At 44.0% G+C, this 22,634-nt stretch overlaps 1 protein-coding gene across 4 annotated transcripts in view; it reads right to left on the bottom strand.

Moving 5' to 3' along the window:
- The window catches only part of nhsl2 (NHS-like 2), a 152,163-nt gene that overhangs the window by 23,152 nt on the left and 106,377 nt on the right, over positions 1-22,634 (bottom strand). For 3 of the 4 annotated variants that reach the window (XM_036957749.1, XM_036957750.1, XM_036957751.1), the window contains exon 2: positions 14,648-14,827. In XM_036957749.1, coding sequence (XP_036813644.1) covers positions 14,648-14,827 — 180 coding nt within the window. Of the gene's footprint in view, positions 1-9,654; positions 9,779-14,647; positions 14,828-22,634 lie in introns of those variants that run through there. The other variant, XM_036957752.1, reaches the window with a different exon arrangement.

Here is a 22,634-nt window from a genome sequence, read left to right as displayed (position 1 = left end):
TAGTCCCAGGGTCCTTAGCTTAGTGATGAGCTTTGAGGGTACTATGGTGTTGAACGCTGAGCTGTAGGCAGTGAATAGCATTCTCACATAGGTGTTCCTTTTGTTCAGGTGGGAAAGGGCAGTGTTGAGTGCAATAGAGAATACGCCATCTGTGGATCTGTTGGGGCGGTATGCAAATTGGAGTGGGTCTAGGGTTTCTGGGATGATAGTGTTGATGTGAGCCATGATCAGCCTTTCAAACCACTTCATGGCTACAGACATGAGTGCTATGGGTCAGTAGCATCCACTATGGTGGTCTGCTTGAAACATGTAGGTATTACAGGCTCGGCCAGGGACAGGTTGAAAATGTCAGTGAAGACACTTGCCAGTTGGTCAATGCATGCTCGGTGTTTACTTCCTGGTAAACTGTCTGTTGACCTGTTTAAAGGTCTTACTCACGTTAGCTACGGTGAGGGTGATCACACAGCTGGTGCTCTCAGGCATGCTTCAGTGTTGCTTGCCTTGAAGCGCGCATAGAAGTAATTTAGTTTGTCTGGTAGGCTTGTGTCACTGGGCAGCTTGCGCCTGGGCTTCCGTAATAGTTTGCAAGCTCTGCCACATCCGACAAGCATCAAAGACAGTGTAGTAGGATTCAATCTTAGTCCTGTATTTGTTTGATGGTTCGTCTGAGGGCATATCAGGATTTCTTATAAACGTACAGGTTAGAGTCCCGCTCCTTGAAAGTGGCAGCTCTACCCTTTAGCTCAGTGCCGATGTTGCCTGTAATCCATGGCTTCTGGTTGGGGTATGTACGTACTTTCACTGTGGGGACAACGTCATCGATGCACTTATTGATGAAGCTGCTGACTGATGTGGTATACTCCTCAATGCCATCGGATGAGTCCCTGAACATATTTCTAGTCTGTGCTAGCAAAACAGTCCTGTAGCTTAGCATTTGCGTCATCCGACCACTTCCGTATTGACCGAGTCACTGGTAATTCCTACTTTAGCTATTGCTTGTAAGCTGGAATCAGAAGGATAGAATTATGGTCAGACTTGCCAAATGCATGGCGAGGGAGAGCTTTTCATGCGTCTCTGTGTGTGGAGTAAATGTGGACTAGAAAATGTTTTCTTCTCTTTTTACACACTGGTAGAAATTAGGTAAAACTAATTTAAGTTTCCATGCATTAAAGTCCCCCGGCCACTAGGAGCGCCGCCTCTGGATGAGCATTTTCCTGATTGCTTATGGCTTTATACAACTCGTTGAGTGCGGTTGAGCATCGGTTTGTGGTGGTAAATAGACAGCTACAAAAAATACAGATGAAAACTCTCTTGGTAAATAGTGTGGTCTACAGCTTATGATAAGATGCTCTACCTAAGGTGAGCAAAACCTTGAAACTTCCTTAATATTTGATTTAGTGCACCAGCTGTTATTGACAAATAGACACAGACCGCCATCCCTTGTCTTACCAGAGGCAGCTGATCTGTCTTGCCAATGCACAGAAAAACCAGCCAACTGTATATTATCTATGTCGTCATTCAGCCACGACTCAGTGAAACATAAGATATTACAGTTTTTAATGTCCCGTTGGTAGAATCCAGTTTATTCTCCAATGATGCACGTTGGCCAATAGGACAGATGGTAGAGGCGGGTTACACACTCGCCAACAAATTCTCACAAGGCACCCAGACCTACGTCCCCTGTATCTGCGTCTTCTCTTCACGTGAATGACAGGGATTTGGGCCTGGTCGGGTATACAGAGTAAATCCTTCGCGTCCGACTCGTAAAATAAAACAATATTTGTCCAGTTCGAGGTGAGTTATCTCTGTTCTGATATCCAGAAGCTCTTTTCAATCATAAGAGACGGTGGCAGAAATATGATGTACAAAATAAGTTACAAATAATGTGAAAAAAACACACAAAATAGCACAATTGGTTAGGAGCAGCCATCTCCACCTGCGCCATTACACTCGTTTCTCAAATCTAGCCTGAGTGCCGGTCTGTTTATGTTGTAGATATGTGGTAATAGAGTATGGGCCTGAGGGCACACATTTAGTGTGTTGAGAATTCTGTAATGAATGTATTGTAATGTATTTAATATTGTATAACTGCCTTAATTTTGCCTTGGCTGCAGCTAATGGGGATCCATAAGAAATACAAATACAAAATGTTACGATGTCAATTCCTTGTCACCTTCTCACCAAGGCAAATTCTGGGTATGTGTGTGTAAATGTAATTGGCAAATAAAGGGGCTTCTGATTGCATGGCAAAAAATATTTGGCTTGACAATGAGCAATTGATTTGGCAAGAGTACAAACAGATCTGGGATCAGGCTACAATAAATCTGCTTTGTGGTGCAAAAATCAAAAACCAAAATCTATGCCAGTGATTCTTTAATGTATTAGTCTAGTTATTGGGAGTAGAAGAAGCTGTCCTCATCTATCAGACTGCAGTCTCAGTCTTTCAACATCACAAAACACAAAAGAGTGCCTCTTCTCATCCAAGGCTGCTCTTAATGTGAGTTGACAAAAGCAGCAAAAAGGTACAGACAAGTATGCCACTGTAAATGTAGGAATTAATTAATCATGATATAGAAATAACAGAATAAGAGTTTTTATATAATGATGGTATTGCAAGGAGCGCAGTTAACTATAGGTGAGTATTATATGCCAGATAATATATATATGTCTTTTGAAAAATATATTTAAAAATAAGTTCATCTCAATTAGATGCAATGGTGTAAAGTACTTAAGTAAAACTACTTTAAAAGTACTACTTAAGCTATTTTTTGGGGTATCTGTACTTTACAATTTCTATTTTTGACAACTTTTACATCACTACATTCCTTAACAAAATATTGTACTTTCAACTCCATTAATTTTCCTTGACCCCCAAAAGTACTTGTTACGTTTTGAATGCTTAGCAGGACAGGAAAATAGTCAAATTCATGCCCTTATCAACCAAACATCCCTGGTCCCTGGTGATCTGGCAGACTCACTAAACACGCATGCTTTGTTTGTAAATTATGTCTGAATGTTGGAGTGTGCCCATGGCTTTCCGTAACTTAAAAAAAACAAGTAAATGGTGCCATCTGGTTTGCTTAACATAAGGAATTTGAAATGAATTATACTTTTACTTTTGATCCTTAAGTACACTGCTCAAAAAAATAAAGGGAACACTAAAATAACACATCCTAGATCTGGATGAATGAAATATTCTTATTAAATACTTTTTTCTTTACATAGTTGAATGTGCTGACAACAAAATCACACAAAAATGATCAATGGAAATCAAAGTTATCAACTCATGGAGGTCTGGATTTGGAGACACACTCAAAATTAAAGTGGAAAACCACACTACAGGCTGATCCAACTTTGATGTAATGTTCTTAAAACAAGTCAAAATGAGGCTCAGTAGTGTGTGTGGCCTCCACGTGCCTGTATGACCTCCCTACAACGCCTGGGCATGCTCCTGATGAGGTGGTGGATGGTCTCCTGAGGGATCTCCTCCCAGACCTGGACTAAAGCATTCGCCAACTCCTGGACAGTCTGTGGTGCAACGTGGCGTTGGTGGATGGAGCGAGACATGATGTCCCAGATGTGCTCAATTGGATTCAGGTCTGGGAAACGGGCAGGCCAGTCCATAGCATCAATGCCTTCCTCTTGCAGGAACTGCTGACACACTCCAGCCACATGAGGTCTAGCATTGTCTTGCATTAGGAGGAACCCAGGGCCAACCACACCAGCATATGGTCTCACAAGGGGTCTGAGGATCTCATCTCGGTACCTAATGGCAGTCAGGCTACCTCTGGCGAGCACATGGTGCGACACCCCAAAGAAATGCCACCCCACACCATGACTGACCCACCGCCAAACCGGTCATGCTGGAGGATGTTGCAGGCAGCAGAATGTTCTCCACGGTGTCTCCAGACTCTGTCACGTCTGTCACATGTGCTCAGTGTGAACCTGCTTTCATCTGTGAAGAGCACAGGGCGCCAGTGGCGAATTTGCCAATCTTGGTGTTCTCTGGCAAATGCCAAACGTCCTGCACAGTGTTGGGCTGTAAAGCACAACCCCCACCTGTGGACGTCGGGCCCTCATACCACACTCATGGAGTCTGTTTCTGACCGTTTAAGCAGACACATGCACATTTGTGGCCTGCTGGAGGTCATTTTGCAGGGCTCTGGCAGTGCTCCTCCTGCTCCTCCTTGCACGCGGAGGTAGCGGTCCTGCCACAGCTCGCATTGATGTGCCATCCTGGATGAGCTGCATTACCTGAGCCACTTGTGTGGGTTGTAGACTCCGTCTCATGCTACCACTAGAGTGAAAGCACCGCCAGCATTCAAAAGTGACCAAAACATCAGCCAGGAAGCATAGGAACTGAGAAGTGGTCTATGGTCACCACCTGCAGAACCACTCCTTTATTGGGGGTGTCTTGCTAATTGCCTATAATTTCCACCTGTTGTCTATTCCATTTGCACAACAGCATGTGAAAATTATTGTCAATCAGTGTTGCTTCCTAAGTGGACAGTTTGATTTCACAGAAGTGTGATTGACTTGGAGTTACATTGTGTTGTTTAAGTGTTCCCTAGGTGACTTTTACTTTGACTTGAGTCATTTTCTATTAAGGCATCTTACTTTTGCTCAAGTATGATAGTTGGGTACTTTTTCCACCACTGATTAGATGTTTGTCTCTAAATACGCAGACTTGGAAGAAAGTGAATTAGTTGGATTCAAGGACAGCAACTCTCTCTCCAGACATGATTGAGCAGCTTAACACTGACTCCATCTCAAATGGCACCCTATTCCCTCTACAGTGCACTACTTTTGACCAGGACCCATAGGGCTACAGTAAGCTGCTTGTCGACTGTAACACCAGTGTTGCACTAGTCTATGCACCCTTATGTTATACTAGGGAAATTGTGTTTCCTTAACTCTGGCTGACAGTGAAGACTTGTGAAGAGAAGAATCAACAACCTCTGCATGATGAAAACAGTTGCTTTGTGAGAATATTTTAGAGTTCACCGCTAGATATTGTTATGCAAATGATAGCTGAAAAGTACCAGTGGCCTGGCTTTGGCCCCAAGTGAGAGCAGTGTCAATCAATCAATCAATCACATGTATTTATAAAGCCCTTTTTACATCAGCTTAAAACCCCAAACAGCAAGAAATGCAGATGTAGAAGCACGGTGACTAGGAAAAACTCCCTAGAAAGGCAGGAACCTAGGAAGAAACCTAGAGAGGAACCAGGCTCTGAGTGGTGGCCAGTCCTTTTCTGGCTGTGCCGGGTGGAGATTAAAAGAGTTCATGGCCATTTAAGGCCGGATTGTTCTTCAAGATGTTCAAACGTTCATAGATCACGTTCATAGGGTCAAATAATAATCACAGTGGTTGTAGAGGGTGCAACAGGTCAGTACCTCAGGCGTAAATGATGACGCAGTGAGACACGGGTGCCAGCTTGCATAGATGGAAAAGTCTGAGCCTTTTGGGAAAAACATAGAGATAAATCCTGTATAAAAATGTGTCAATATACTTAGAGAATTAAAACCATTAAAAGCTATAAGATTGACGCTAAAACATGCTAATGCTAAATCCAGAGCAAGTACGATCTTGCTACAATGGAAAGCACAAAACTTGTCTATTTGTGGAAAAATCACCCAGGATGTACTCTTTAGTCATATCACAGTTTACCTATTTGCTTATGGTTTTGCCTACACCTAGAGACCTGCTTTTTAAATTATATGAACAACAAATATTCCATTTTATTTGGAATGGCAAGCCTGTAAAAATTAAAAGGGCCTATTTATATAACGAATATGAATTCGGAGGGCAGAAATGATTAAATATTAAAGCATTAGACCTCTCACTAAAGGCTGCAGTCATACAAAAGTTATACTTAAATCCAAAATGGTTCTCTAGTAAATTGGTAGGAATGTCTCACCCCATGTTCAAGAATGGCCTTTTTCCCTTTATTCAGATTACAACTACTCACTTTTGGTTGTTTGAAAAGGTAATAATCTCCACAATATCGCTATTTTTTAAAACAAGCCTTAGAAAGTTGGTTGCAATTTCAGAACAAATAATACAACCAACATTGTGGTGAAACTCAAATATACTAATTGATTAAAAATATATTTTTTCGATAAATAAAAAAAAGGTATAACCTTAGTGAATGATATCATGGAGTTACGTCACACATGCAGCTAACATAGACATATGGAAATGTCTGCTCTACCCAAAATTACAAGCAACTAATTGCAGCATTACCACAGAAAAGGAAGAGGTAAGTGGAATGGGGAAAAATTAAGGAACTTGTCTGTCGGTCCTGCATTAAAGAACATAAATGGTTAAAGAAAATTGTGATAAATAAAAACATATACCAATTTCACTTGGACCAAAAAAGGTACAAAAAATTGACAGCTGTGCCATATAAATTGCAAAATAGTTGGGAAGAGATGTTTGATGTACCCATTCCATGGCACATGGTTTATGAATTGACACGCAAAACAACGCCGGATTCAAAATTCAAATTTTCCAATTTAAATCACTATACAAAATTCTTGCAACCAATAGAATGTTATATATATATATATATATACTGCTCAAAAAAATAAAGGGAACACTTAAACAACACAATGTAACTCCAAGTCAATCACACTTCTGTGAAATCAAACTGTCCACTTAGGAAGCAACACTGATTGACAATATATTTCACATGCTGTTGTGCAAATGGAATAGACAACAGGTGGAAATTATAGGCAATTAGCAAGACACCCCCAATAAAGGAGTGGTTCTGCAGGTGGTGACCACAGACCACTTCTCAGTTCCTATGCTTCCTGGCTGATGTTTTGGTCACTTTTGAATGCTGGCGGTGCTTTCACTCTAGTGGAAGCATGAGACGGAGTCTACAACCCACAAAAGTGGCTCAGGTAGTGCAGCTCATCCAGGATGGCACATCAATGCGAGCTGTGGCAAGAAGGTTTGCTGTGTCTGTCAGCGTAGTGTCCAGAGCATGGAGGCGCTACCAGGAGACAAGCCAGTACATCAGGAGATGTGGAGGAGGCTGTAGGAGGGCAACAACCCAGCAGCAGGACCGCTACCTCCGCCTTTGTGCAAGGAGGAGCAGGAGGAGCACTGCCAGAACCCTGCAAAATGACCTCCAGCAGGCCACAAATGTGCATGTGTCTGCTTAAACGGTCAGAAACAGACTCCATGAGTGTGGTATGAGGGCCCGACGTCCACAGGTGGGGGTTGTGCTTTACAGCCCAACACTGTGCAGGACGTTTGGCATTTGCCAGAGAACACCAAGATTGGCAAATTCGCCACTGGCGCCCTGTGCTCTTCACAGATGAAAGCAGGTTCACACTGAGCACGTGACAGACGTGACAGAGTCTGGAGACGCCATGGAGAACGTTCTGCTGCCTGCAACATCCTCCAGCATGACCGGTTTGGCGGTGGGTCAGTCATGGTGTGGGGTGGCATTTCTTTGGGGGGCCGCACAGCCCTCCATGTGCTCGCCAGAGGTAGCCTGACTGCCATTAGGTACCGAGATGAGATCTTCAGACCCCTTGTGAGACCATATGCTGGTGCGGTTGGCCCTGGGTTCCTCCTAATGCAAGACAATGCTAGACCTCATGTGACTGGAGTGTGTCAGCAGTTCCTGCAAGAGGAAGTCATTGATGCTATGGACTGGCCCGCCCGATCCCCAGACCTGATTCCAATTGAGCACATCTGGGACATCATGTCTCGCTCCATCCACCAATGCCACGTTGCACCACAGACTGTCCAGGAGTTGGCGGATGCTTTAGTCCAGGTCTGGGAGGAGATCCCTCAGGAGACCATCCGCCACCTCATCAGGAGCATGCCCAGGCGTTGTAGGGAGGTCATACAGGCACATGGAGGCCACACACACTACTTAGCCTCATTTTGACTTGTTTTAAGGACATTACATCAAAGTTGGATCAGCCTGTAGTGTGGTTTTCCACTTTAATTTTGAGTGTGACTCCAAATCCAGACCTCTATGGGTTGATAAATTTGATTTCCATTGATAATTTTTGTGTGATTTTGTTGTCAGCACATTCAACTATGTAAAGAAAAAAGTATTTAATAAGAATATTTCATTCATTCAGATCTAGGATGTGTTATTTTAGTGCTCGCTTTATTTTTTTGAGCAGTGTATATATATATATGGGGGATACAATCTTCCCAGCTCTGCAGATTTTGCTGTGAGGAGGCAGAGTCATTAGATAATTTGTTTTGGTACTGTCCATATGTAGCTCATTTTTGGTCACAGGTCCAGGAGTGGCTGAAGAATTGCAACATTTGCCAAGAACTAACGCAGCAGACAGCAATACTGGGTGATTTGAAAAGCCATAGTCAATCAATTAATAATATTCTAAATATTTTAGAAAAAAATGTGTATCTTTAATTTACAATCTGTAGAAGCAATGATAATAGAAAGGTTCAGTACTTTTGTGAAGCATCACAGCACAGTTGAAAAATATATGACAAAAATAGAAATCCAAAATGGATGGTGTTAAGAGACAGATGGGAGGGGTTGAATGGCGCTGAAGGGTGGGACTAATAACAAGATAACCAATGTAAAACATACGGGGTCTGTCAAATGTATAGAGGTTCAGAAATGTTGTGAAATAGCACAGTTACAAATAGAAATCAAACTGGATGGACATCAGAAATAGAGGAAGGACTAAGAACAAAAAATATATAACTATAGTAAAATAGATTGTCCCTGTAAAATTTGTACAGTATGTATAAACTGAAGGTATAAGCCTACGTGTTATTGTTTATTAATTTACTCCAGTTGGGGGAGGGGTGGTAAGGGTTTGCGGGGAATAATACAGGTATATTCTTAAAAAAGTATGTATATATGTATGAATGTTTATGTATGCATTTGTATGGATATGTACTGTATATGTATATGGATATATATATATTTTCCCCAAAAAATATATGGGGGATTGGAAATGATGCAGACAATTACATTGATGGAAGCAACAATCTTTCCCACAATATTAAGCTGATCCACCCCTAAAAAATGCAGAGCAAGTAAAACTGAGATCTTACATTAAAGGGAAAAGGCGCTATTGGCTGCCCCAGGCTCATTTGTTATTGTTCTTGTTTTGTTTATTAAACAGTGGAGAGGAGCGCCAGCATCAAGGGGAGAAAAGTAGGCATCGTAGTAGACAGTCCGATGCTCTATCGCACTTGCAATGATGTGCAATGCTGTTCAACAAGGGAAAAAAAGTGTTCATTGTAGTAACGTCTTTGGTATAATATCGCAAACAGACTTGGCAGTTTCACCACTAAGGATTCCAACTTAAAAGTAACAATACAACGAGTTGAAAATAGTGACTGGAGGTGCCTAATGGCACCCTATTCCCTATGTAGTGCACTATGACCAGGGCCCATAGGGAGGCAGTTGGGACGAAATGATATGCTTGCTACTGTTTGTTATGCCAGCAGAAGAATGCACGGTGATGCCGAAACGTTGGCGGTTTACCCAACAAATTAACGGGAGCTTGTATATAGAGTGTGCGACTCCATTTAATTTTACGCTAATAATACTCAACAGGAATCATTCAACTGAATTACACAGAACACACACAGAATAATTTGCCAATTAGCTAGATGTCACGCAACTCAAATTCAACTCACCGGATCGCATGCAGAGATAGAGGGAGGAGGATGGCGGGCAGAGAGACACATAGCTAGTCCATATGGTTACTGATAGTAGGGCGTACACTACAGTATAGTAAAGGAATAGGACAGGGCTATTGGGGTCTATTGGCACTGGTTGGTGTGTGAAGGTATGCTAGACACTCCCACACACACACACAGCGATAATTAGGGCCAGTCCCCCTCCTCCTCCCTCCCATCATTAACCCCTTGTCCAGACAAGTCGCCCTCTCCTCTCATGCATCACTAAGTGTGTGTGTTCTGTTTGTATGCACTATCTCTGTGTGTGTGTGTGTGTGTGTGTGTGTGTGTGTGTGTGTGTGTGTGTGTGTGTGTGTGTGTGTGTGTGTGTGTGTGTGTGTGTGTGTGTGTGTGTGTGTGTGTGTGTGTGTGCCCTTTCATACTCAGACCCAGCCACCCCTAACAAGACAAGCAACTGGGACCAGTTAAAAATGGGGTCACCCTTTCTTATCTCCCCAGCGAAGGAATGGGGGAGTACAGGAGGAACAATACCCCTCTTTCAGTCCAACGAGGTCGTCTGATAACGTACAGCCTGTCTATCCCTCTTCGGTCTCATTCTTTTCTGTCCATCTCGGTGTGTCCATGTCCGCAATGGCACCATATTCCCTATGTAGTGCACTAGGGGGCTATGGGGAACCGTTTGGGTCCTGGTAAAATGTAGTGCACTATATAGGGAATAGGGTGCCATTGGGGATGCAGATCCTGTCTCATTCCTTTGTACTCATGATTGAACATTGACAATCGATGATTAGCCTATTCTAAGAGGGCCTTGGGGTTGGTGGAAAGGCTATGGGTGGTTTTGTCCAGTTATGACTGTCAATTTGGAGTTTGTTGTGGCTAGTGCTCTATTTTCGTGACCAGATTAATGATTCCTTTCCCCTCGGTCTTTGTTGATGACATGAACGTGACCAGCGGTAAAAATGTAGGTAATATCTCCGCAATATTACTTACACTTTTCCATTCCTTCAAGGAATCAGACGGAGGGAATGACAAGGGAATGAGGATGAGGAAAAGGTACAAGGACAGAATGGGTGCAGGGAGCAAGGGGTCAAGGGGTGTAAGAACGGGAGCCATTTAACAGATTGGAATCAACTCCAGGTCCAACTAAGTGAGTGACAATCAGTGGTCTCATGTCAGATCAGTGATCACTTCAAGGAGTAATCGAACAGGGCCTTGAACACAAAACTCACAATATCTATGCTTAAGTCCCAAATGACACCCTATTCCCTATGTACATGGCCCATAGGGTTCTGGTCAAAAGTAGTGCACTACATGGGGAATAGGGTGCCATTTAGGACAGAGCCTATGTCTAGCGTTGTCCCTATACAAGGACCACTATAGTGGTTGACAATCAGGCTTGTATTAACAACAGTTCAATAGCCAGTATTGAACAGAGAGAATAGCAATAGATTGTCTGTCTGTATAATGGGACTAATACAATTAACATCTAGCTCCTGAAGAGCTCAGGCCTGCACTGACAACACCTATTTCTGGTTGACAAATGACTATAAGGCTTCTAAACTAACACACACACACACACACACACACACACACACACACACGCACACACACACACACACACACACACACACACACACACACAATCAGTCAAAGGTTTGGACACACCTACTCATTCAAGGGTTTTTCTTTTTTACCATTTTCTACATTGTAGAATAATAGTGAAGACATCAAAACGACGAAAAAGACATATGGAATCATGTAGTAACCCAAAAGATGTTAAACAAATTCTTCAAAGTAGCCGCTCTTTGCCTTGATGACAGCTTTGCACAATCTTGGCATTCTCTCAACCAGCTTCACCTGGAATGCTTTTCCAGCAGTTTATATTTTATATTTGTGATTCTTCATAGTAGCCACCCTTGATGACTTTGCACTCTCTCAACCAGCTTCATGAGGTAGTCACCTGGAATGCATTTCAATTAACAGGTGTGCCTTGTTAAAAATTCATTTGTGGAATTTGTTTCCTTCTTAATGTGTTTGAGCCAATCAATTATGTTGTGACAAGGTAGGGGTGGTATACAGAAGATATTTGATAAATGACCAAGTCCAAATTATGGCAAGAATAGCTCAAATAAGCAAAGAGAAATGACAGTCCATTATTACTTAAAGACATGAAGGTTAGTCAATCCGGATTTTTTTTTTTCAAGTGCAGTCACAAACAACATGATGAAACTGGCTCTCATGAGGACCGCCACAGGAAAGGAAGACCCAAAGTTACCTCTGCTGCAGAGGATAAGTTCATTGGAGTTATCTGCACCTCAGAAATGGCAGCCCAAATAAATGTTTCACAGAGTTCAATTAACAGACACATCTCAACATCAACTGTTCAGAGGAGACTGCATGAATCAGACCATGGTAAAATTGTTACAAAAAAAAACACTACTAAAGGACATCAATATTAAGAAGAGACTTGCTTGGGCCCAGAAACATGAGCAATGGTCATTAGACCGGTGGAAATCTGTACTTTAGTCTAATGAGTCCAAATTTGAGATTTCTGGTTCTAACTGCCGTGTCTTTGTGAGATTCTCACGTGAAGCATGGAGGAGGAAGTGTGATGGTATGGGGGTGCTTTGCTGGTGACACTGTCTGTGATTTATTTAGAACTCAAGGCACACTTAACCAGCATCGATATGCCATCCCTTCTGGTTTGCGCTCAGTGGGACTATCATTTGTTTTTCAACAGGACAATGACCCAACACACATCCAGGCTGTGTAAGCAAGAAGGAGAGTGATGGAGAGCTGTATCAGATGACCTGGCCTCCACAATCACCTGACCTCAACCCAATTGAGATGGTTTGGGATGAGTTGGACCGCAGAGTGAAGGAAAAGCAGCCAAAAAGTGATCAGCATATGTGGGAACTCCTTCAAAACTGTTGGAAAAGCTGGTTGAGAGAATGCCAAGATTGTGCAAAGCTGTCATCAAGGCAAAGGGCGGCTACTTTGAAGAATTTGTTTAACACTTTTTGGGTTACTACTGTCCATGATTCCATGTGTTATTTTGTTGTTTTGATATCTTCACTATTATTCTACAATGTAGAAAATAGTAAAAAATAAAGAAAAACCCTTGAATGAGTAGTTGTGTCCAAACCTTTGACTGATACTGTGCACATAGACACACCAGGACCAAGTTCTAATTTAGGACCAAGAAGACAGACCATTAATCATGAGAACAGACCATTTAACCAGTCAAGTAGTTACATGGTTCTAAAAGTTGAAATAGTGAACTTGACTTAACTTGTCAAGCAACAACGGTACTAATAAAATAGTCACGAAAGTGCAAGCTCTGCATTTCCAGGCAAGATATAGTGAACTTGGCCTCCCGTGTTGCGCAGTGGTATATGGCACTGCATCGCAGGGCTTGAGGAGTCACTACAGATCCGGGTTCAATCCCAGGCTGTGTCACAACCGGCCGTGACCGGGAGTCCCATAGGGTGGCCCACAATTGTCCGGGCTAGGGGAGGGTTTGGCCGGGGGGCTTTACTTGGCTCATCGCGCTCTAGCGACTCCTTGTGGCGGGCCAGGCACCTGCAGACTGACTTCGGTCATCAGTTGAACGGTGTTTTCTTCCGACACATTGGTGCGGCTGGCTTCCGGGATAAGCGGGCGGGTGTTAAGAAGCGCGGTTTGGCGTGTCTTGATTCAGAGGATGCATGACTCGACCTTCGCCTCTCCCGAGCCCGTCGGGGAGTTGCAGCGATGAGACAAGATTGCAATTGGGTATCACGAAATTGTGGAGAAAAAGGGGGTAAAATCCATAAAATTAGCTAATGCTAATTGATCATTGGATACGTTTAGTCCTGGCAGTCTCCTACATTTGTACTTATGTTAAGCCCATATTCTTCCCATAATCACCTGGCACTACCTTGTCAAGTCTGCACCTTTACGTTGTTCCTAATGTTCCCCTCTTGTCTTCCTTCCAGACCACCACATCCGTCCTAATCCAACACATCCAATCCTTTCTCCAAGGCCTTTACAAACCCTAACTCCTGATCTCCATCCAAACCCTCTCTCCATGTGCCTTTTGGTGCGTTCCTGTGTTCAACTGTGTGTGTTATAAATACCCCCTAAACCTGGATTCCTCATCTCCATCATTGCATTCTGACCGATGCGGTACAGTCAGCAACACACAGATGTGGAGAGAGGGAAATGAAACAGAGAGAGATTGAAAGAGAGAAGAGAGAACAATAATGAGAGCGAGGGGAAGAGAGGGAAGGAAAAAGGAGGGAAATGCAACCTGATGATGCATTGGCAGTAAGCGTTCTTTCATTCATTCATTCAGTTATTCATTCATCTGTTCATTCAGTTAAGGAAGAAGGGAAGGCTTAACCTACAGAGATAAATCTGCATCCCAAATGGCACCCTATTTCCTATGTAGCACCCTATGGTCTGGTCAAAAGTAGTGCACTGTATAGGGAATACGGTGCCATTTGGGATGCAACCATAATCTAAGCTGCCAATCTAAACCAGGGTAGCTGATCACACAGAAGGGCAGTCATGGGTTAGCATGAGGCAGAGTGAGAGGCAGAGAGAGAGAGAGAAGGGGTGTGAGAGAGTGTGTGAAACAGAGAGAGAAGGTGAGGGAAAGAGAGAGCGAGAGTGAGGGAGAGAGGAACGCATAACCGGCATATTTGGTATAAACAGAGCAGCATATTTGGTATAAACAGAGAGGAGAACGGAATGGATTACTATAAAGATGGCAGCAAGGTCCCCTCACATCGACCTCCTCTCTCAAACCCACACCATCACATAAAAACACGGCAGCGGCATCTTTCATCACATAAACAGAGATTGTCACCCCTTGTCCTCCTCAATCCCCAACCTACATCCTCCACCCCACACAAACAGACTCCCGACACACACAGACTCCCAACACACGCACACACTCCCGACATACACACACACACACACACACACCCAGGGTTAGTTACTGTACCTTGCAGCAGGCTCTGCAGGTTAAGCTGAGCCTCCTGATGGAGCTCCTGAACACAGTCCGGCCTGCTCCACGAGCCAAACACATTCACGCTCTGTTGCCATGGAGACCGGAAGTGGGCCGATGTCGCCGTCGACGACGAAGCCGCACTACGCTTCGACTCTGCGTCCAAGTTGGTGTTGGCTGGAGAGAGGGATGGATAGAAGAGAGTGGTAGAGAGGGAGGAGGGAAGGAGGGATAGTAGATGGATAAAGAGGGTGGAGAAAGGAGTGGGAGAGGGAGGGTGGAGAGATGCAGGGGGAGATGGAGGGAGGAGAGGGGAGACAGTGGCAGTGAGAGAGAGAGGAGAGCGGTAGAGCAAGAGAACATAGAGAGAGAGAGGAGGGAGGTGGAAATACAGACAGAGATGGAGAGAGCGAGAGAAGAGAAGGCAGAGGGAAGGAGAGATACAGAGATTGAGATGCAAATACAGAGGGAGTGATGCAGAGCGACGGAGGGGGGAGGAGGGACATAGAGAGAGGGGGTGATAGATCATACGTAAATTACACATTTATGACATTTGCATAACTAATACCCAGAGACTTGTGTTACATAATAGCTGGGTGTGAAGGGAGGGATTGTTACTAGAGAAAGGAAAGGAAGGTGTGTGTGTGTGTGTGTGTGTGTGTGTGTGTGTGTGTGTGTGTGTGTGTGTGTGTGTGTGTGTGTGTGTGTGTGTGTGTGTGTGTGTGTGTGTGTGTGTGTGCGTGTGCGTGTGTGTGTGTGTGTTAGTTTAGAAGCCTTATAGTCATTTGTCAACCAGAAATAGGTGTTGTCAGTGCAGGCCTGAGCTCTTCAGGAGCTAGATGTTAATTGTATTAGTCCCATTATACAGACAGACAATCTATTGCTTTCTCTCTGTTCAATACTGGCTATTGAACTGTTGTTAAAACAAGCCTGACTGTTGCAACAAGATATCACAGTCTGACTTCATCTCCGTATGTCCAGGGACAAAGGTCTATTTTTAACGAGTAAACTGACTTGATCGCCTCACTTTCTGTGACAAATGTGTTAAATGTAGGCACACAGAAATGACTCTATGGTTAAATTTAGGCATGTATTTAGACTGGTGTTAAGTTAAAGAGATACTTTGAGATTTTGGCAATGAAGCCCTTTAACTCATGGATGCCATAGCGCAATGACTGTGAATCGAAGGTATCTGCTAGCAAGCTTGCAGTTACCTTAGACTTCCAGTCATTGCGCTAACTCTAGTTAGTAATTGTGCTAACGCTAGTTAGCAACTTCCTTCAAACTGCACGAAGAGACATAACAATGGTATCTATGAGTTCATTTGACTCTGGGTAGGGAGATAAAGGGCTTAATTGGCAAAATCCTGAACGATCCCTTTAAGGGCTAAGGTTTGGATAGGGTTAAAACTTTAGGCATTGATTCCAACTGGGCTTGATATATCACTGTGGTTTGATGGCGGAGTGGACTAAGCTGTAAGTGCCAGCTCTGACTGTGGGTTCAATCCCAGTGAGGGGCACTCATTTTTTAGGTTGTTTTTGCCCCTAGTAACTGGTTTTGACAGTGTCTTCCAACATCATGGGGACCTGCACAAACGTCAAATTTCACCTTGGAACAACAGTTATCCCACTGGTGTGTGTGTGTGCGTTTTCAGGAAGAGTAGGGGAGGGAGGGAGCAGGCTCCCACACAGCTGAATAATAAAACAGTTAGATAATCATCATAACAAAAATATCACTGAAATCAGCATAATCAGCATAAACAGAACAACAATTCATAAATCCATAACAAATCATAACAACCAATCAGAGAGAGGGAGAGGGAATCAGAAGCTGTGTGATCTGCAAAGAAACAGAGACGCAAAGAGAGAGGGAGAAGAGAGACGAGGGAAAGACAGGATGAGATGGAGGGAGAGAAAGAGAGAGGGGAAGAGGGAGAGAGAGAGAAAGCTATATTGAGAAAGAGAGAGAATGAGAAGGAGATAAGAAGAGAGGGAGAGAGGGAGTGGTACAGAGCGAGAGAGAGAAAGAAAGAAAGACATACAGAGGGGACAGAACGGTAGCTCAAGTACAGGGAAAACCTTTTATCTCCCATAAGGTTATCAGAGTCTACTTAATTACAAGTTCAGCAGCAGTTCCTCTACACTGGAATTAATGTGCTCTTCCTCCTCTCCTCTCCTGCCCCTCATCTTCTCTCCTCCTTTCCTCTCCTTTCTCTTATGTAACCACAGCGTTTTAGAGGAGGAGAGAACAGAAAATAAGAAAAACATACAGTTGTCTATGCATCGCTGGTCACTGTGTGTGTGTGTGTGTGTGTGTGTGTGTGTGTGTGTGTGTGTGTGTGTGTGTGTGTGTGTGTGTGTGTGTGTGTGTGTGTGTGTGTGTGTAAGAGAGAGAGAGAGAGAGAGAGAGAGAGAGAGAGAGAGAGAGAGCGAGAAAGAAAGAAAGAGAAAGTTAGAGGTCAACCTCCTCTAATACAGAGGTCAGGGTCCTTACAGACCACCACATTACTTAAGGGAAGATATGAGTGGCCAGCAGCCATCTTAACTATTGGCAAAGGGTACTCGCCAGCGCCTGTGCCCTGAGCAGTAGAATTAAGTAGTAGAAGTTACCTTAAAACACTGATCTAAGATCAGTTTAAGAGTTATATCCCTAATGGTTTCTTCTTCGAATCCACATGTTTTTATTTTGTTGATGAAATGGATGTGAGGAGTGTCTGGTAATGATTGGACAAAACATGAAGAACACCTCCTCTTTCCATGACATAGACTGACCAACAACGTTCCCTATAAGATGTGGACGTGCGCGTGCGTGCAGCTCCATGGGACTGCCGCACAGTAGACATATCAGCCTGCGCAGAGAAGCACGAGATTGAACTTCACTCAACTTTCTAGAGTTGTCCCCATTAGTTAACACTATCAACGTTTCCCTTTACTGTGGGATTTGGGATCGAATTAACACTTGCGCAATTAGCCACTTTCAATGCAACGTACCGAAACAATTTAAACTATGCAAGACTTAGTATGCAAAACTAAGTATGCAAAGGATTTTGTTGTAGGCAGAACACATCGGAGAATGATTCTATTGCATTGACAGGCATCTGACTCAGGCCCGTACTCTACACAGACCGGTGCGCAGACCGGTAGTCCTATATGCAAATAGACCATTGCCATATATGGATCTGTGCTATTCACTTTGAACTGGACTGTGTTTACAGCATGAGCAGTCCTGAGTAGATGCGCTTGTTTTGAGATCAAAGCGAGAGCTACATGTAGCGACGTGTGCACATTTGTACGTTCGTTCATTTCTTTGCTGGTTGGTGTAATATTAGCCCAATCATTTGTAGTCAGCAGTAGGGGAGTGATTGCTTTCTACAAGAGGACAAAACGTGTGCATTTCTAGACATCTTTGAAAAGCGAGTCAGTTACAGAGCTTCTTTTTTGTCTTGAAAGGGCAGTGTTGTATTTTGAGACAGGCTTGACTAAGCTAAGTAGCCAATAGGCAGGGGGTAGCATAGTTTGTCTGATGCGCCGTAATAATGCTATGGGAATAATGATGCATTCTATTTTGTAAAGTGGTTTCTTGCATCAAACAACAAGACAACATTTTCAGTCACCTCCTTGTCTGAAAGACAAGTTGATAAACAGGTTCATGTCAAGCCTTGCATGTAGGCCTACATTGAACACCACATATTGGCTGCTACTGTAGGCTGAACGATAGAACAGCTATTTCCATGTTAAAATGTTATGGGGTGCATTTTCTCCATTGTTTTTGATGGTAGGCACTCTGGTAGGCCTACATTATGATCAAATAGCCACAGTAGCCTACTTGAAAGCTACAGTATGATCCTTTATTGGTGTGACTTGTTAAATCTACTTCAATCAGTGTGGATGAAGTGGAGGAGACAGGTTAAAGAAGGATGTTTAAGCCTTGGGACAATTGTGACATGGATTGTGCATGTGTGCCATTTAGAGGGTGCCTGGGCAGGACAAAATATTTCAGTGCCTTTGAACGGGTATGGTAGTAGGTGCCAGGCACACTGGCTTGAGGGTGTCAAGCACTTCAACACCGCTGGGTTTTTCACGCTCAACAGTTCCCCATGTGTATCAACAATGGTCCGCCACCTAAAGGACATCCAGCCAACTTGACACAACAGTGGGAAGAATTGGAGTCAACATGGGCCAGCATCCCTGTGGAACGCTTTCGACACCTTGTAGAGTCCATGTCCCAACGAATTGAGGCTGTGTTCTGAGGACTAGGTACACGAAGTTGACTATGCCTTTAAACAACTTGGAAAATTCCAGAAAATGATGTCATGGCTTTAGAAGCTTCTGCTAGGCTAATTGACATCATTTGAGTCAATTGTGTCACATCTGCTCCTGCCACACCCCCTAGTGGACATCCGGTGTCTCCTTGACGTGCAGCCATTCCCCAAGTACATCTCTCTCTCTCCCTCTGTGTGTGTGATTGTGTGGTTGGAGACAGTTGTGCTGGAGTCAGAGCAGATCCCCACCAACTGCAACCTGTTCCATAATCAAGACCTCTACAAGTACTCAGTCCTGCCACTTCCACTCTGCCAGATCGTAATCTCCATTCAGTCATTCATGCTTCTAGAAATGTTTTATTATTTAAGATTCTGTATCCTGCTGTGCCTGTTTCCCTGCCTGACGCTGTTTATCCTCTCACTGCCGTTTAGCCGCTCTGACTCTGGTTCCTGCTCCACATCTCACCACCCTGCTACCCTGTTCTGGATTCAGCTCACCATCACTCCCTTGGATTCCCCTCCGGACCTGTTTACCTTGTCCCAACCCAGCTCACTCCAACCTCAGCCTCCACATCTGGTTTCCTACAACGCAACGAAGCTTCCCCGGATCTGCACTCCATCTCTCCCTGTGTTGCAATAAATATCTTGGTTCATTCTTCCCTGTTTCCTGGTCTGAAGGTTCCCCTGTGCTGCTCCGCCTAACACAATTGGAGGTGTACCTGTGGATGTATTTCAAGGCCTACCTTCAAACTAAGTGCCTCTTTGCTTGACATCATGGGAAAATCTAAAGAAATCAGCCAAGACCTCAGAAAAAAATGGTAGACCACCACAAGTCTGGTTCATCCTTGGGAGCAATTTCCAAATGCCTGAAGGTACCACGTTCATCTGTACAAACAATAGTATGTAAGTATAAACACCATGGGACCACGCAGCCATCATACCGCTCAGGAAGGAGACGCGTTCCGTCTCCTAGAGATTAACGTACTTTGGTGCGAAAAGTGCAAATCAATCCCAGAACAACAGCAAAGGACCTTGTGAAGATGCTGGAGGAAACAGGTACAAAAGTATCTATATCCACAGTAAAACGAGTCCTATAAAAGGCCGCTCAGCAAGGAAGAAGCCACTGCTCCAAAACCGCCATACAAAAGCCAGACTATGGTTTGCAACTGCACATGGGGAGAAAGATCGTACTTTTGGAGAAATATCCTCTGGTCTGATGAAACAAAAATAGAACTGTTTGGTCATTATGACCATCGTTATGTTTGGAAGAACACCATCCCAACCGTGAAGCACGGGGGTGGCAGCATCATCTTGTGGGGATGCTTTGCTGCAGGAGGGACTGGTGCACTTCACAAAATAGATGGCATCATGAGGGAGGAAAAGTATCTGGATAGATTGAAGCAACATCTCAAGACATCAGTCAGGAAGTTAAAGCTTGGTAGAAAATGGGTCTTCCAAATGGACAATGACCCCAAGCATACTTCCAAAGTTGTGGCAATATGGCTTAAGGACAACAAAGTCAAGGTATTGGAGTGGCCATCAAAGCCCTGACCTCAATCCCATAGAAAATTTGTGGGCAGACCTGAAAATGCATGTGCGAGCAAGGAGGCCTTCAAACCTGACTCCGTTACACCAGCTCAGTCAGGAGGAATGGGCCAAAATTCACCCAACTTATTGTGGGAAGCTTGTGGAAGGCTACCCAAAACGTTTGACTTAAGTTCAACAATTTAAAGGCAATGCTACCAAATACTAATTGAGTGTATGTAAACTTCTGACCCACTGGGAATGTGATGAAAGAAATAAAAGCTGAAATAAACCATTCTGTCAACTATTATTCTAACATTTCGCATTCTTAAAATAAGGTGGTGATGCTAACTGACCTAAGATAGGGAATTTGTACTAGGATGAAATGTCAGGAATTGTGAAAAACTGAGTTTAAATGTATTTGGCTAAGGTATTTGGCTAATCAGCAGTAATTACAATCAGGGCACGGAAGAGGACAGGGAGAGCTCTGCAGTGTTGATTAATAACATTTGAATGTGCTTTCGATGGCAACAAGATCATATTGTACAGCAATTTCACCAGGTAACATGAATATAAAGCCGGTGAATGGTGGTTAGAAAAGGATGGGAGGCCAAGAGTCCGCGACTCTGACTCCCGAGTGTGGAACAAACAAAAACTGTCCCACAGTTGGGTAAACAAGCAAGTTCCTAGTCAACAAAGCACGCAGGAGCCATGGGGCAAATAGCATAAAGCACAAGCAAAAAATATCACAACTTGGGGCTAGCCATTGTAAGTTCAGAGTCATTCGCCCCAACAGTGTGCTGGAGGTGAGCGAAAGCTCGGGAGAGAGGGAGGTAGTGTAGGCCGGGGTACCTATACCAGACATGGGTAGACAGGCCAGAGCAGACTGAACAGATCGCCAGGTGGAATCCAAGCAACAGTGCAGCAGGCAACAGGAGTAGGTGTCACACCCACTTGGGAGAAACTTAAGGGGATCCCAATACAGAGAGTGTGTTACTGCAGTACCGAGAAGCCATTTTGTGCCAGAAAGCTTCGAGTGCAGTGAGTAAGGCTCTCTCTCTCCCTCCCTCTCTCTGACTGTGTCTCAAGGGACACACACACAGACATAACACACACTGTGAAGACTGAAGGGAAGCATGTGTATCTCTACAGCCTGAGAGGCCAGGTCCTGCCAGGTCCTGCTAAAGATACTCTCTCTCTCTCTCTCTCTCTCTCTCTCTCTCTCTCTCTCTCTCTCTCTCTCTCTCTCTCTCTCTCTCTCTCTCTCTCTCTCTCTCTCTCTCTCTCTCTCTCTCTCTCTCTCTCTCTCTCTCTCTCTCTCTCTCTCTCTCTCTCTCTCTCTCTCTCTCTCGTGTGTGAATACATGTGTGTGTGTGTGAAACTGTCAGGCGTGTAAATCTATGTTTCGCTTACAGGGACACACACATCTCAGTGCTCTGCTCATTAGCAAGGCAATGGAATGCCACTTCGATTGGGACGCCTGGACAGATGGGACATGGTAACTGTTGTTGATGTAGATGTTGTATTTCTAGATATTGCATTTCTAAGAGGTGTTGTGCGGGATGAGAAGGAGTGGGTAGTGCGACCGAGGGTAGTAGTGTGTGTGTGTGCCTACGCATGTGTGTATTTGTGGGTTACCGTGCTATGGTGCTACGGTCTATTAAAGGTGCTGAGGTCTATTCAATGCTGGTCTGACCATTTGGAAACAATGCTTCAAGATTATTTTGATTCTGAGGATTACATTGACGTATACACTGACACAGTGACTGAGTTCATCTGGAAGTGTCTCGGGGATGCTGTTCCCACTGTGACTAATTCTACTCAAACCAAAAACCTGTGGATAGATGGCAGCATTCGCGCAAAACTGAAAGCGTGAACCACCACATTTAACCCCGGCAAGGTGACTGGGAACATGGTTGAATACAAACAGTGCAGTTATGCAATCAAGCAGGAAAAACGCCAGTACCGAGTCAAAGTGGAGTCAGTGGCTCAGACACAAAGTGGCTCAGACACGAGACGTATGTGGCAGGACTCCAGACAATCACGGATAACAAAGGGAAAACCAGTCACATCGCAGACACTGACATCTTACTCCTGGACAAGCTAAACGCAACACAGTGCCACCAACACGGGCTGCTTCCGAGGACTGTGGGCTCTCCTTCTCGGTGGCCGACTTGAGTAAGGCATTTCAACTTTTTA

This window comes from Oncorhynchus mykiss, chromosome 21 (assembly GCF_013265735.2).
Source record: "Oncorhynchus mykiss isolate Arlee chromosome 21, USDA_OmykA_1.1, whole genome shotgun sequence".
Lineage (NCBI taxonomy): Eukaryota > Metazoa > Chordata > Actinopteri > Salmoniformes > Salmonidae > Oncorhynchus > Oncorhynchus mykiss.
Note: the sequence above shows the minus strand (reverse complement) of the source record. Positions and strands in the feature narration are given on the sequence as shown.